The sequence below is a fragment of the Oncorhynchus nerka genome, linkage group LG23, assembly GCF_034236695.1.
Source record: "Oncorhynchus nerka isolate Pitt River linkage group LG23, Oner_Uvic_2.0, whole genome shotgun sequence".
Taxonomy (NCBI): domain Eukaryota; kingdom Metazoa; phylum Chordata; class Actinopteri; order Salmoniformes; family Salmonidae; genus Oncorhynchus; species Oncorhynchus nerka.
The window spans coordinates 30,954,066-30,971,161 of NC_088418.1; the positions used below are offsets into that span (position 1 = coordinate 30,954,066).

Here is a 17,096-nt window from a genome sequence, read left to right on the forward strand (position 1 = left end):
TAGTGTGTTCTAAACACAGCCCAGTGTTCTCACAGTGACCTACATATCAGCTGCACCTAGGGCTATTACGGTGACCGTATTACCGCCAGTCATGAGTCATGATGGCACTCAAATTCCATGTGACCAAGCTCTGATGCTGCTGATGGTCATTAGTAGCCCACCAAACTTGCTAACTACCTGGTACTCCGCACTCTATTGTCCCTCTAATCACTCTGACATCAATGCAAATCTAATCAAAAATCTAATCAAACACTTCACGAGAGCCCATGAGCTCATGTTCCGCAACACTTCTATAGGCTACGCAATTGCGTGAGAAAACAGAGTGATGGCCTCTATTAAAAAAAAGGAGGATCCCATCAGCTTTCTATAGGTTAGTCCTATTATATTTATTTCTCAACCTTCCTAATATTATACACATTGCTTATCTTTACAACAGGAGTATACCCTACCTGACTGACATGAAAATGAACCACGAGAAAAGCGTCCTCCAGTCGCTATTTATGTGCATAGATGACATGTATCTTTTCCCCGCTGCTCCTGTTTCGAGACAGGTGCATGATAATGATCCATTCTAAATCAAAACCAATTTCACACATATATTATTTAGTGTTTGTAAAAACAAGATTAAATCAAGAACAGTCTGATGGGTGACAATTACAGCCGATCACTTGTGAATGATGCCCAGCTTAAGGCAAACAGTGCATGCTTTTTTGGTGCAACTTCTTCAAAATCATAGTCACACACCTCATGTAGTCTAGCCTATAGGGATCACAACTAAAGTGGCCAAATAACTTCTTAAAATGAAGCACATTAATCCGCTTTACAGTGGTTGTAGTGGCATACGTACGCAGCACGTGAGTTTCAAGACTGGGGAAGATCATTTTCGCCATAAAAATGCATTACATGCATAATCGCATTAGTGGTCACTTTTGAGAATGGTGTTTTCCTGCTAATGGAACATTTGTGCTTATAGCCTACTTCCATGTGCGATTTCTGTGTTTATAATGTTAAGAAATAGCCTAATAGTTTATCAACATTTTAAGGTAAACGTTTTCATCTGTTGCGTCATTGCATTAATTTGGGATCTATTGCATCCCCACAACTGTCCCGGACTTTCTTTGGAATATTTATTCCTCGCCCAGAATAGATAAACTTTTGTACTATGGGGGAAGAGTAGATTGACATAGGCTAGTGCTTTTTGCTGTTCGTTTGGCCTACTCATCTTGTTGGCTGACGAAAAGGAAATGTGGACAGTTCTTCCAATATCATCAATATGCGCCTCGGAATTGGATAAGGAAGCGCAGTTGCGTCCCAGATGTGTCTGTCTTCACTTGTAGCATGTGAGAAAGACCCGATCACGTGACTGAGATCCATGTGAGTGAGAGGTCCTTCGGCACGCAGCAGGGAGAAGGGAATTATAATTATTATATTCAGCCAAAGGGCATAACGGCTACTGGCCGCAAAAGGCACGTTTTTTTAGGGGGATTATGGCCACACAAAGGGGATGCAGCCGGGAAATTCTACGTATTATCAAGTGGCTTGTCAAATTGTGAATGAGAGACTAATGAAGTGCGTACAGGGTGCGCAAAAAAAAACTAAGCAGAGCTCATGCCTTTCGTGAGACTTTTTTCAAATCATCATTAATCGCATCATGCAGCCCGAGAATGTATTAAAATTAAACATTTAGGAGTACCTGTTTCTTTGTTAATCACTCAACACAGAACAGCCGCATGGGCGCACTCCCTCAAATCCTTGAGAAATATCCTTGCGATTTTATTCAGCTACGTTCAATTGTATTCTTCATACTATAAAATGATGCTACGGAACTCTAAGCAAATCTCATTTGCTAAATGAACTAGTGTAGCCCACAGCCATATGGCATAGTCAGATCAGAGCCTAACATAAGGACAACACAGAGTATGCTACTCTGTTCTTCTCAAATAAACTACATTTTCTTCATATCATGTTTCTTTAGACCTGTCTAAAATAAATCATGTATTTATTGTGATGGTGTAGGCTATATTATAATAGATTTATTAGACTTTTTAAAATGTTATGACCGTCACAGCCCTAGCTGCAAAAAGGGAAATGTTTGTTAATCTAAAGACTGTGTGTGACTGTGGGAGATGCTAGATGCTATACAAGGCAACAGTAAACAGGTCGTTATCCAAACATATGTTGCATGGATTGATGAGAGAGAGAGAAAAAAACAATTAAGTGTTTTCCCCTCACTGGAAATCAAAACTATGATAGCTCACAATGGATGGGGTGTCAGAGACTCCACTGCTTGAAAGGGAGATGCATTGATATAAAACATGATTTATTTTTATGGGCAGACGAGGGACAGTTATACTGATAGTAGTCTCGCTCGACTATACTTCTAGTAACAGAATAGTCGATGTCAATGAACTGACTGTGAAATGCTCAAATCGATTCCCTGTTGTGACTTGTGAATGGGCGGAGCTTATAGATCCTTACGGTAAACTTGATTCACAATGAGGATATGCATTCATGTACAAAATGCCATGACTGTATCTCAAACAGGACATCTTCTTGTTCAAAGTTTGCAACTTCAGTTGATTACTATCGCGCCCTTACTGTAAATGCCGGATCTCTACGACAAGACGCAACATTCAGCGATATATAGCGCACTACTTTTGACCCTGGCTCATTTAGCAGATGCTTTAATCCAGAGCGACGTCAGTTAGTGCATTCAATGCAGGTATATACACAATCACATGTAAAAAAAAGTAACGAGTCAGCGGAAACTGATCGTGTTATTGTAGTTAAAGTGGTCTGTTGGCTGGTGGCTACTTAACTGGTCTATTTCAAAATGGAGGCTAGTTATCTCTACTAAAACCTCAATTGATTCAACTATAAATAGTACATTATACTGACAAACTGTAAAGTTGACTTGACTTTGTTTTATTAAATTAGGTGTTAGTTAGGATAAAGTTGATATAACTAAAGTTGAAGTAGATTCAACTAGGAATAGTAGTTTAAACTGACAACTGTTGAAGTTGACTTAACTATCTTTTATTAGTCGAAGAATATGTTGTGTAAGTAAGGATAGCTTGACATGTAAAGTTGATAGAGCATGAAAAGGCCATGCAACTTTACGACTGTAAATAATACGTTGAAACAAATTATTTTCTACAGTGTAGATCAAATGACTTAAACTTCTTATACTTAAACTTCCTATGTTATACTGACTTGGTCATGTAAAATATTTTGTAGGGAGCTAAAGAGGAGTTTGTTTGACTTTTTTTCAAAACTGCTTTCATTTCTTTACTGACCCACTAAATCAAGCCGAAACTCACTCCCACTTGCATGGACACACGCACTCACACGTGTGTATGTGTGTACGTGTTTTGTTCATTGTCCGACTTTGGCCTTGAGTACAAACCCACCCCTTCCTTTCCCTACCCAACCAATTACTGTAAATACTCTCACTCTCTTTCTCCAGCTCTCTCTCCTTATCTACACCCTCTCTCCTCATTTCAGATCTCCCTCACCATCTCCTTCCCTTCATCCATCCCTCCCTCTCTTCCCTTCTTTCTCAGACGGGCACAAGTGCTGGCGTTATGCATGTGTCAGTGCCCAACAAAGGAATGCCACTGACACCTAAACAAACACACATTCACTGAGGTGCTCCCTGATCGCTAATGCTGGCTACATAGCGCTTCTCTACACCGTATCCTAGCAACTTCACTTGGAAACGTCCATTTGCCAAACGCTTTCTGCAGTAACCACCCAGGTGGTGGAGTTTTCTGGGAAAAAGAAGAAAAAAATAACACACCAAACAGTTCGGTCAGCATTGAGAACCTCATGAAAACTACAGAGCCCATGTACCCCGGACTATTCCATGAAAACTACAGAGCCCACGTACCCCGGACTATTCCATGTCTATCATGACAGTTGAATGCAATTGTCAAACACATTTGCTTGAAAATGAAACTGCACGTTAGTTTTGAGAGAGTAATTATTAGTGTTTGGGTATACATTCATGGATTACATTTGCCTTTATGAAAGTGAGGATGGAACGCCATTGAGGTTTTGAATTGAAAAATAAAATGTTTCAAGTTAATGTGTCCTTCTACTTCTTGTAAAGCATACTTCAAGATTCAAGTCTCAGGGTCTTTTCAAAACATTGGCAGCTATACCTTTGGGAACCGTCAACTTCGAATGAAATGTGATTGCTAGTCATCCAAGATTACATTTTCAAATCAAAATATTTTTCTTCCCGCATAAAACTTGGAAATCCTTTGCTCGCTATAAGCTCTCAAGTCAACTGCTTTCTGGTTTGTCATTGTTTGAGTGTACCAAATGTCTTTCAAGCATTAACCATGACTGACAGGCTAATTAGGTCAGCTTGAGGAGAGTACCTACTAAATGTAAATTTAATGTGACCTATACCTGTACTGCAGGAGCCTTCGAAAGCTAACACAACCAAACCTGCACGGGTAGCCTGCCAGTCAGCAAAGGGTGTGTGTGTGTTGTGTACATTGTGTGCACTGACTAACAAGAACAACGTTCACGGCTGCCAGCAATGTTACTGCAGGTGTAGGTTAATTCAACCCGGAAAAGCTGCCACCACCAAGACACACCAAAACAATTCCCTTTGCTGTACCGCCCCTTCAACTTCCTCCTTCACTGGAACCCTAATCACCTCCTACCCCAAGATACTCAACATCTTCCTTTCAAAACATAGTATTGTCCGACAGATAAACAGACATCATTTAAAGGTGAAATCTGGAATTCCTTTGTACTCTGATGGCCACAGGGCAAATGAACAATCAAAGCTAGTAAAAGAAAAGCACAAAAACAAACATAGTTCTATTTCAGCCAATCAGTACACCCGCCCGCAAAGACCCTCCCACTCAGTCCTGTACATAGTCCACTCAATAACAGAAACTAAATTACAGATTGCACCTTCAGGTGGGCTTTGCCTCCCCAACAACCCTAATCCTAGCAACTTGCCTTGGATAAACATACATTTCTATTCTAACTCCCCCCAAAAGCATTCCTCCTTCTTTCCCTTGCAAAGTACAAACAGGTATTGCTCAACTGACAGGAAGAACAGGATATGTACCTGTTGCTGCAGTGCAGAGCGTACTCAATGCGCATGAACATTCACTCTTTGTCTCACACACACACACACAATACACGCATGATTGCTCCTCCAAACCAATCTGAGGACCGGTATCAGAAAAATAGTTTCTTGCAGGTACAACGTTTCACTGTAGACATCCCTTGCGTTGAGAACCTCAATGCACAAAATGTAGCTCTATTGCATTTGATTGTTCATTTTATTTTGGCCCGCAGCCTGTGGAAGGTCCTAGGACAGAAACGTTGCAGCAAACGCATCTGCTTCAAAAACTTTGTGAAACTTTAAAAATAAGACATTATAAAAACATTGGGGCTCCCTTGTGGTGCAGTGGTCTAAGGCACTGCATCTCAGTGCTAGAGGCGTCACTACAGACCCTGGGTCGATTCCAGGCTGTATCACAACCGGCTGTGATTGGGAGTCCCACAGGGCGGCGCACAATTGGCCCAGCATAGTCCGGGTTTGGCCGGCGGAGGCCGTCATTGTAAATAAGAATCCGTTCTTAATTGGCTTGCCTAGTTAAATAAAGGATACATTTTTTAAAATTATAAAAAAGGCTCATATATGCTTATAACAACTTGTAAAGCACTATACCTGGAGGCTTTAAGTAATGTGTTACCAATATGTTCAATCATTTCAATGCTCATACGCATAGAAATAAATACTCAAGTACAGAAATAACAAAAGTGTCCTTTTTTTTGCTGTGTTATGAAATAATATATATTAAGCTTATAATAAAGGTCATGCTTTTTGGGCCCTTTTTGGGGCACTTTGTTTTTACTGGTATTTCCAGCATTATCCACTAGAGTTGCTGTAGGTATAAAACCCTAGGAAATGTTATTTAAAATGGCACAAACTGTCTCCAATCAATCATTGTCTGGTTGTGCATGCGTGTTTGGCGGGAGTGATGACCTGAGCCAGGCTAGACGTAGCTCTGCACATAAAACCTATTATTTGGTAGGGAATACTATTTGTAGGTATGTGATTCTACATCTCACTTTGGCTCAAGCTGACTTTCCACTCCAACGAACTCGGAAGTTGTAGCTGAAAATGGGTCAACTAGGGGCAGTGGGTCAACCATAGAAGTGTATTGTAGTGAATCCGAGGTAGCCCCGACCGGGTCTCGAACCTGGCTCCAGCGACTGTCAAGCCTACACCTTAACCATCACGCCAAGAGGCTCAAACCTCTTGATGAGCTTGCTAGGTGTTGGACTAAGGTCGCTACACTACCCCCACCCTTCGCTCCTCCATACCAAGTCCATCACATGTACACACCTCTCAGATGGCCTCCTTGCACTTCTGACACCAATGTATAGAAGGGGGGAAAAAAATTGACTGGGACTTGAATCCTGATCCAGTGAGTGTCAAGTCAAGAGGTTCGGACCTCTTAGAGTAACGGTTAAGGTGTTGGTTTGACTCACCCCTTTAACTGCCCCTAATTCATCTATTTTTAGCTACAACTTCCGAGTCCGTTGGAGAGGATCAGCTTCAGGAAAGTGAGGTGTAGAATAACTGATCTAGAAATAGTATTCCCTCCCAAATAATAGGTTGTGTGTGATTAAGATTTACAGAGCTACACTTCCTCTGGCTCAGGCCATCCCCCCGCCAAGCGCACACGCACAATCCAGACATTCAATGGAGACATACACTACATGACCAAAAGTATATGGACACCTGCTCGTCAAACATCTCATTCCAAGATCATGGGCGATTATATGGAGTTGGTCCTCCCTTTGCTGCTATAACAGCCTCAATTCTTCTGGGAAGGCTTTACCAGAGATGTTGGAACATTGCTGCGGGGACTTGCTTCCATTCAGCCATAAGAGCATTTAGTGGAGGTCGGGAACTGATGTTGGGCGATTAGGTCTGGCTCGCATGTCGGCATTCCAATTCATACCGAAGGTGTTTGATGGGGTTGAGGTTAGGGCTCTGTGCAGGTCAGTCAAGTTCTTCCACACCAATTTCAACAAACCATTTCTATATGGACCTTGCTTTGTGCACGGGCGATTGTCATGCTGAAACAGGAAAGGGCCTTCTCCAAACTGTTGCCACAACGTTGAATGCACAGAATCGACTAGAATGTCATTGTATGCTGTAGCGTTTTAAGATTGCCTTTCACTGAAACTAAGGGGCCTAGCTTGAACCATGAAAAACAGCCCCAGACCATTATTCCTCCTCCACCAAACTTTACAGTTGGCACTATGCATTCGGGCAGGTAGTGTTCTCCTGGCATCCGCCAAACACAGATTTGTCTGTCGGACTGCCAGACGGTGAAGCGTTATTCATCACTCCAGAGAACGCATTTCCACTGCTCCAGAGTCCAATGGCGGCGAGCTTTACACCACCCTAGTCGACACTTGGCATTGCGCATGGTGATTTTAGGTTTGTGTGTGGCAGCTTGGCCATGGAAACTCATTTCATGAAGCTCCCGACAAACAGTTCTTGTGCTGACGTTGCCTCCAGAGGCAGTTTGGAAGTAGGCATTGAGTTTTACAACCGAGGACAGATGATTTTTAGGTGCTTCAGCACTCGGCGGTCTCGTTCTGTGAACTTGTGTGGCCTACCACTTCTCGGCTGAGTAGTTGTTGCTCCTAGATGTTTCTACTTCACAATAACTGCACTTACAGTTGACCGGGGCAGGTCTAGCAGGGCAGAAATTTGACGAACTGACTTGTTGGAAAGGGGGCATCCTATGACGATGCCATGTTGAAAGTCACGGAGCTCTTCAGTAACGCAATTCTACTGCCAATGTTCAATTTTAGACACCTGTCAGCAATGGGTATGGCTGAAAAAGCCAAATCCACTCATTTGAAGGGATGTCCACATACTTTGTATATACACTACCATTGAAAAGTTTTGGGTCACTTAGAAATGTCCTTCTAGGCAGAGTTGCAAAGAAAAATCCATATTTCAGACTGGCCAATAAAAAGAAAAGATTAAGATGGGCAAAAGAACACACTTCACTGTTGACGTTGAAACTGGTGTTTGCGGGAACTATTTAATTATGCTGCCAGTTGAGGACTTGTGAGGTGTCTGTTTCTCAAACCAGACACACTAATGTACTTGTCCTCTTGCTCAGTTGTGCACCGGGCCTCCCACACCTCTTTCTATTATGGTTAGAGCCAGTTTGCGCTGTTCTGTGAAGGGAGTAGTACACAGCGTTGTACGAGATCTTCAGTTTCTTGGCAATTTCTCGCATGGAATAGCCTTCATTTCTCAGAACAAGAATAGACTGACGAATTTCAGAAGAAAGAGATTTGTTTCTGGACATTTTGAGCCGGTAAGCAAACCCACAAATGCTGATTCTCCAGATACTCAACCAGTCTAAAGAAGGCCAGTTTCATTGCTTCTTTAATCAGGACAACAGTTTTCAGCTGTGCTAACATAATTGCAGCAGGGTTTTCTAATGATCAATTAGCCTTTTAAAATTATAAACTTAGATTAGCTAACAATATGCCAATGGAACACAGGCGTGATGGTTGCTGATAAATGAGACTCTGTATGCCTGTGTAGATACTCCAAATTCTATGTACCAAAAAGTATTGTAATTTCTAAACTGTTCACCTGATATGGATGAAAATACCCTCAAATTAAAGCTGACAGTCTGCCTCATTGTCATTGTATCATTTCAAATCCAAAGTGAAGGAGTACAGAGTACAACAACAAAATGTGTCATTGTCCAAATACTTCTGGAGCTCACTACTCCTAGCAATATACCTGCAGGCTGCAGTGTTACCAATGTATTTTAAAAATGTATTCTGAGGCTGGAAAATTTGGGGATGACGCTACAGATATGAGGATACACTAGTCAGTTAAGTTGCATGGTGTCCAGACTAGCGAGTCATCATGCTTCATTGAATTTTAACTAGAGTGAGTGATACTAAGTTGAGAGGCTGAATCACCTCCAAGTGAGTTTCAATCAATGGGTGCATTGGAGTGTGAGAGTTAAAGGGTTGTGAAGACTGTCCAACACACACACAGAAAGCTACATGCTCTAATCTGAGTGTGCACATTGACAGAGCCAAAGGTTTCAGTGTGTTCCCACCTGTATATTAGGAACCCGAGCACAGTTGCATATCAAACCCCAACAGCTGACCTTTGGAATATCGACCTTTCAAAAACAAGGGTGTGTGTGTGTGTCCTTTCTGTATCCATAAGTCTTCCCGCTTTAGCTCAGTAAGATTCGGTTTCTATTGGTGTTTTAGTGAAAATATGAATATATTTACATGACTCGAATGTGGTGCTTTGAGTGCAATGAAAACATTACTATGAACACCAATGTGGTAATGATTTGCTTCCAAAGAAGATAGAGACTGATTGGTACAAAAACTGTACAGGCCTGTTACAGACAATGCAATTGTATTTGGTAACCACATCACCTGTGACTAGTAGCTACGTGTGTGTGTGTGTGTGTGTGTGTGTGTGTGTGTGTGTGTGTGTGTGTGTGTTTTTGAACCAAAACAACTAATGAAACACACACCACTTTTTCAAAGATAATTGATTTCTGATTCAATTCCAATCTCAGTTTTGTATAGAGCTTGGCACTACTTTGACTTCTCCACAAACCATTTTTTTTGTAATTGGTTTGTGCAAATAGTCAACCAATCCTGACCAGACTTGTGATTGCATTCAGTCGTGGACCAATGTTATTGTGTATCATGTCCCCTGGCAGTTTTGAATCTCATTATGCACTGTCTGCAGCTGGTGACTAGGTGTAAATTGTGGGAGCTGTTAAATCAACTGAACTTTAGATCGCAAAATGCAATAAGTCAGTTATGCATCCATGTCAAAGAAAAGGCTACAACAGATAATGTAGGCTAGCTATAGGCCTACATTGAGAAAGTTTGTATCTGTGATTCTTTTTAGTCTTCTTACAAAGACTGAATTTGATATGAGACAGTTGGAGATACAACAATTGCATCAATACAATTGTACAGTAATAGCTTGGTTGTTGTGAATGAATGCACGGTGCCCTTTGGAAAGAGGTCACCTACATGTAGACCTATGTGTTTGCAGAATATTTTGCTCTTCCATTTTCAGTTTTCACTGGTTAATATTTGAAGTGCTGCAGTTAAGAGTGACAAGTGGTCTGTTCTATGAGACAATGTCCTCTTTAGCGCAAGCAGTGAATAATTGACCTCGTCATGAGCCCTTGGAGCATACAATGCAATCACTGTTGTTTTGATTTTGTTTACCACAAAAGTGAACTCTTCTCAACTATTCGTACAAGTGCCATTTTCACACAAAGTTGCTAAGCAGGTTCTCATATTTCTTGGCGGCGTAGGCTACTTAAGGCCTACTTGTTTCACTCCAATGCTACTCTGTGTCACTATACACTTTAACACACCAACTGTTAAATTGTAACAGCATTGCCAAATTAAGCGCGAACTCCAGCTCTTTACTGCGCTTCCATTTTGACCGTTTGTGTCGTTATCAATAGTGGCTAATAAATCTCGAGCCACAACATTGAAATCAGTGCGAGGGGGGTTGGACTCGCATAGGAATGCGGTCTATTGTCGGAGCACAAAGTCATGCTCTCTGGGTCGAGTTGAACTCCCCACAATTTCGAGAATTCGCATAGTTTTCAAGTATTCCAAGGTTTTTACATAGGCCTATCACATTTGATTAATTGAATTATTCCGACACTGTGTTAAAGAGAAGAGGATCCAACGTGAGACCCACCTTCTCTGCCCAATGCGCCCGAAAGTCCGACCAGCAGTAACCGGAGAAACAGGAAACTTCTCGCCGCCTCCATCGATTGCGACCACCACTAGTCCATAGTAACCCACACTTTTTTATTCCTACAGAGGAGCGCCCCTACACCTTTATTCGTGCAGTTAGTTTTGAGGTTGTTTTTCCAATCCCAGTAACTTCCTCCTCGGAATTCCGTGCCTGTGGCTCGCCTCTCCGTAGTAGGCTTGCGTGACACAGCCAGTCGGCGCGCTCCCGTGAAGGGCTGAATGGGGAGTGGCAGATAGGGCCGATTGACTCCAACAGCCCCAATAGAGTCGCCCGCCTCAGTCAGAAAGTCACTCCAAATGGTCTGACGAAGAATTATCTGGGATTCTACATATTCGAGTTCTTCAAATCATTATTCATTGCTTATACAAGTCTATGCCGTAGATTTAGTCTTATTCAAATTATCCACTGTTCTCAGTCCCTTCTCCGAGAGCGCGAAATTAGGAGGAAGAAGAATAAGTCTATTCATACCAACTATCCACTCTCCACCAATATCAGGGTCAGAGTCCAACAGACTGCATATAACTAATCAGGAAACTGCACAAAACTATTCATAAGTCCATCTGTGCACATGCTCCATGTCTTGCACAAGGTTTGTTCTCGGTCAAGCCTGAATGTTAGGTTCTCAGAAAGTGAAAGATTGATATGGTTAGCTATTGATAGCAACAGCGTGGAGGGGTGCCTTGCTTCACTGCATGACATTGTCCAGGTTCCAAAAATCTTTAAGCATTTCCTTTCCTCATCTCCTTTCCTTCATGAACCAAAAGAGGTTAGGGCAGGTTATATTGTGGAAACATTGCATTCCCCAGAAAGGGATCGCGGGGGGGGGGGGTAGTAGTAGGCCTAGACTCTTAGGGGTAGAAGTGCACAGTCATGGCCTACCTATATGTTATAGAGTAGTCTAAGTTAGGTTTTAAATGGTTTAAAAGTAATTTATTAACAGTGATTGTATTCTTAGTTTGTGTTTTTGTTCCAACTCATTATGTATAAATGTGTGAGTCAATTTTGTGTTTGCTAAATGATGGCTTTTAAGGCTGCACTGTAATGGATTATCACCTGTATAAGCCTATTGTTACCATACAGCCAATACCCTATAAGATCACTACTTGGCAAACAACATACAATTTTAAACAATGAATAATAACTGTTTACTGATAATTCACAAACGTCCTATTAGTTAACTGTCTAATTAGCCTATTTGTAAACCCTTAAAGTAGAGTAACCTCCCTTAAAGTAGTCCCATTATGGGCAAGTTAGGTCCATAAACAGTGTAAGAAGGTTGAGAAATAGATCCCTTTCCGGTTTCATTTTCAGTTGAAAAGTCAAAAATGTCACGATCTTCAATAACAGGAGCCCTATTCAAAGGAGCCTTACAAGGCAAGACCTGGGAAGTTAGCAATGTGGTGAGAAACTGTTGAGGGGTGAGAGGCTCTGTACGGACAGCTTCCCTAGTCACTGCAAAGCAGCATCTTTTTTTAAAGCTGCAATATGTAACTTTCTGGGTGACCTGACCAAATTCACATTGAAATGTGAGTTATAGGTCTGTAATTTTCTGTCAAGTTTAATAAGCAGTATATATGTTCTACGTACATTATTTCTATGCTGTTCTAAGTTGTCAACCGTGATGGAGAGGTCTTGGAGCGGGCAGGCCTTCCTTGGGAGGAAGAGCAGCTCCATCTTGTCGTGGTTGAGCTTGAGGTGGTGGCCCGACATCCAAGCTGAGCTATCTGCGAGGCATGCAGAGATGCGTGTCACAACCTGGGTATCAGAAGGGGGGAAGGAGAAAAGTAGTTGATTGTCATCCGCATAGCAATGATAGGAATGATCATGTGAGGATATGACAGAGCCGAGTGACTTGGTATATAGAGAGAAGAGAAGAGGGCCTAGAACCAAGCCCTGGAGGACACCAGTAGTGAGAGTATGTGGTGCAGACACAGATCCTGGTAGGAGAGGCCTGCCAGGTAGGGTGCAATCCAATAGTGTGTAGAGCCTGAGACGCCCAGGCCTGAGAGGGTGGAGAGGAGGATCAGATAGTTCACGATGTCGAAGGCAGCAGATAAATCTAAGAGGATGCGAACAGAGGAGAGAGAGCTTTGGCAGTGCGGAAAGCCTCCGAGACACAGAGGAGAGCAGTCTCGACTGAGTGATCCGTCTGACTGGTTAGGGTCAAGAAGATCGTTCCAAGAGAGATAGCAAGAGAGTTGGTCAGAGACAGCAAGCTCAAGCGAGGGAATTTCAAAAACCGTTAAGTATTTTCCCAGGAAGAAGAACAAACGTCTGGCGGAGTATTTTGAAGTAAGGGTCTAATTAACTGTTTTGACAACTGTTGTATATTCAAACAGCTTTTAGTGTGTGGTTGGAACTAAATAGTCCCGTTTGTTAGCTCCGGTGTTGTGCCTAAAAGCTTTCCCCTGCCAGAATCACTTCAGAATCATTTTGGTAGTTTAGGTTGACCAGTAGTGTGTGCCACAGACAGCAAAATTAGAGTATAAAGAAACAAACATTTATTTTAAAACCATTTTGTAATGTTTAAGAAAATGAAGATAATACACAAATATTATCAGACAATAACACAAAAACATCACAGGAAGTTGAGTTTGTTAAAAAACATTAAATAAGAAATACAAATTTCGATCTTTGCATAATAACATATACAATTACAATAAATCAAATATAAAATGACAGTAAATAACATAAACAAATAGTGGAAAGCTTCAACAGCTTGACTGAACATTCAGTTCACTTTTTATGGAAAGTTTTCCAGGCGATACCGTTGCCTGGAACTCTAGGCTAACCTCGTCCTGACAGGCAGCGCAGACATAATCCTCCAATGATGGGATGGTTTTCATACAGGACTGGTGGAACCATTGTGGGCAGCGGTCACAACCAATCTGAAATTTATGATGAAAATGTTAACATATAAAAAAAAATGAAATACATTTTCTTGAATGACAATTATTTCATTATCAGACAAAGCGGATGATACTACGTCTATAAATATTACAACTTATACAAATTCGTGCTCCTAAAAATGTGCCTTTAGAAGGGAACAAGCAATTACCCAGTCAGTGTCTTCCTCATTATTGTCCACCTCCCCACAGAAGTGGCACAGTTGGCTCAGGTCATTGAGCAAAACATAATATCAAGTAGTCTATACATCTTTACAAGTATTTTTCTGAGCAAACAGGGAACAAGGTTAGGTTTCTTGTAACATAATTATTTAAATACATGTGTTTTAGTGGCCTTCAAGTCAGAAGTTGGATCAAAGATAGCCTTAAAAGATCCATATAAATGTTTTTTTTTTATCTACAATTATATTAAATTAGAAATTGAACATACCTGTGTTTTGGAGGAGAGTGACTACTATTTCTTCTCTCATGATGTTAACATCTTTGTCCGTATTTGAAAAGACAATAGATTCCTCCTTCAGAACATATTCAGCAAACTGGGAAAATAATTTGATGAGAATTTCAGTTTTCCCCAACAAAATTGTTACACTTAAGATTCTAATTCGCAAGTATACAACGACACAGCTATAATATAATTTGACAGTTCTGTTTTGCCTTTTAGTCAGTATACTTCCAGTAGGTTAATTGTACATTGCTTATACTCTCATATTTACTTTCAAGGCAAAGAAGTAACATCTTGTTGGCATGGGTGAGGAAGGGTACCACACGCCCATCTGGAGATATTACACCCCTTCTCTCTCAGGAATGATCTGAGCATATATGTTAATAAAAGTACAGTATTTTGAAACACTTTATTGATTACAATATAGAGATTAATAACAGAGGGGAATATGAGAATGCAGGGATTCCAGCAGGGTGTGAGTTGAAGTAGTCAAATCTGAAGCTGACAAGACTGACTTCGAATCTTGGGGGCATCGCTGGATGGTGTGGAGGAAGAAGCAGAACGTTCAGGTTAGGGCAGGAATGTAAATGACGTGATCATTTCGGATTATCTAACATCTGAGAATGGGCAGGCATTCCCTCGGATGAAGAGCATCTCCGTCTTGCTGATTATGTGCTGTCATCCAGGTGGAAATGTCACCTGCATATCTGATGTAGGAAAAGAGATAAGAGATAAGTTGAGTGTCCTGTGAATATGTTTATGTATATGTACTGTACGTGTGTGTATGTGTATATATACAGTGCCTTGCGAAAGTATTCGGCCCCCTTGAACTTTGCGACCTTTCTCCACATTTCAGGCTTCAAACAAAAAGATATAAAACTATTTTTTTGTGAAGAATCAACAAGTGGGACACAATCATGAAGTGGAACAACATTTATTGGATATTTCAAACTTTTTTAACAAATCAAAAACTGAAAAATTGGGCATGCAAAATGATTCAGCCCCTTTACTTTCAGTGCAGCAAACTCTCCAGAAGTTCAGTGAGGATCTCTGAATGATCCAATGTTGACCTAAATGACTAATGATGATAAATACAATCCACCTGTGTGTAATCAAGTCTCCGTATAAATGCACCTGCACTGTGATAGTCTCAGAGGTCCGGTAAAAGCGCAGAGAGCATCATGAAGAACAAGGAACACACCAGGCAGGTCCGAGATACTGTTGTGAAGAAGTTTAAAGCCAGATTTGGATACAAAAAGATTTCCCAAGCTTTAAACATCCCAAGGAGCACTGTGCAAGCGATAATATTGAAATGGAAGGAGTATCAGACCACTGCAAATCTACCAAGACCTGGCCGCCCCTCTAAACTTTCAGCTCATCCAAGGAGAAGACTGATCAGAGATGCAGCCAAGAGGCCCATGATCACTCTGGATGAACTGCAGAGATCTACAGCTGAGGTGGGAGACTGTCCATAGGACAACAATCAGTCGTATATTGCACAAATCTGGCCTTTATGGAAGAGTGGCAAGAAGAAAGCCATTTCTTAAAGATATCCATAAAAAGTGTTGTTTAAAGTTTGCCACAATACACCTGGGAGACACACCAAACATGTGGAAGAAGGTGCTCTGGTCAGATGAAACCAAAATTGAACTTTTTGGCAACAATGCAAAATGTTATGTTTGGCGTAAAAGCAACACAGCTCATCACCCTGAACACACCATCCCCACTGTCAAACATGGTGGTGGCAGCATCATGGTTTGGGCCTGCTTTTCTTCAGCAGGGACAGGGAGGATGGTTAAAATTGATGGGAAGATGGATGGAGCCAAATACAGGACCATTCTGGAAGAAAACCTGATGGAGTCTGCAAAAGACCTGAGACTGGGACGGAGATTTGTCTTCCAACAAGACAATGATCCAAAACATAAGGCAAAATCTACAATGGAATGGTTCAAAAATAAACATATCCAGGTGTTAGAATGGCCAAGTCAAAGTCCAGACCTGAATCCAATCGAGAATCTGTGGAAATAACTGAAAACTGCTGTTCATAAATGCTCTCCAGCCAACCTCACTGAGCTCGAGCTGTTTTGCAAGGAGGAATGGGAAAAAATTTCAGTCTCTCGATGTGCAAAACTGATAGAGACATACCCCAAGCGACTTACAGCTGTAATCGCAGCAAAAGGTGGCTTTTCAAAGTATTAACTTAAGGGGGCTGAATAATTTTGCACGCCCAATTTTTCAGTTTTTGATTTGTTAAAAAAGTTTGAAATATCCAATAAATGTCGTTCCACTTCATGATTGTGTCCCACTTGTTGTTGATTCTTCACAAAAAAATACAGTTTTATATCTTTATGTTTGAAGCCTGAAATGTGGCAAAAGGTCGCAAAGTTCAAGGGGGCCGAATACTTTCGCAAGGCACTGTATCTGGGTATATCATTTTTTTTCTATCATCATTATTGTGTTTTGTGGTTGAGGGGTGGGGGGAGGTTGATGGGGACAGTGGAGGTGCTGGGGGTGTCCTATTGAGGGCGAATGGACCTATTGGGGAGGGGATTCTTCATGGAGGCATATTCAGGCATAGTTTTGTTTATTCTATTATTATAACAGTTACTGTGGTTATGGATATGCACTCATGTTGAATTATATATTTAAACTTTCTTTTTCGCCCACAGTACAGATTTTTTATTTATTATTATTTTACTATTACTACTGTATCTACAGTTAAAGTCGGACATTTACATAGACTTAGGTTGGAGTCATTAAAACTCGTTTTTCAACCACTCCACAAATTTCTTGTTAACTATAGTTTTGGCAAGTCGGTTAGGACATCTACTTTGTGCATGACACAAGTAATTTTTCAAACAATTGTTTACAGACAGATTATTTAACTTATCATTCACTG

The 17,096-nt window shown here is 41.2% G+C and overlaps 1 protein-coding gene across 2 annotated transcripts in view; it reads right to left on the reverse strand.

Annotated features, from left to right (window-relative positions):
- The window catches only part of erbb2 (erb-b2 receptor tyrosine kinase 2), a 40,032-nt gene extending 28,684 nt beyond the window's left edge, over nucleotides 1-11,348 (reverse strand). The window contains exon 1 of one of the 2 annotated variants that reach the window (XM_029629695.2): nucleotides 10,790-11,348. In XM_029629695.2, the coding sequence (XP_029485555.1) occupies nucleotides 10,790-10,862 (73 nt within the window). In that variant the 5' untranslated portion in view covers nucleotides 10,863-11,348. The remainder of the gene's footprint in view (nucleotides 1-10,789) is intronic. The other variant, XM_029629694.2, reaches the window with a different exon arrangement.
- Nucleotides 11,349-17,096: the final 5,748 nt, after the last annotated feature.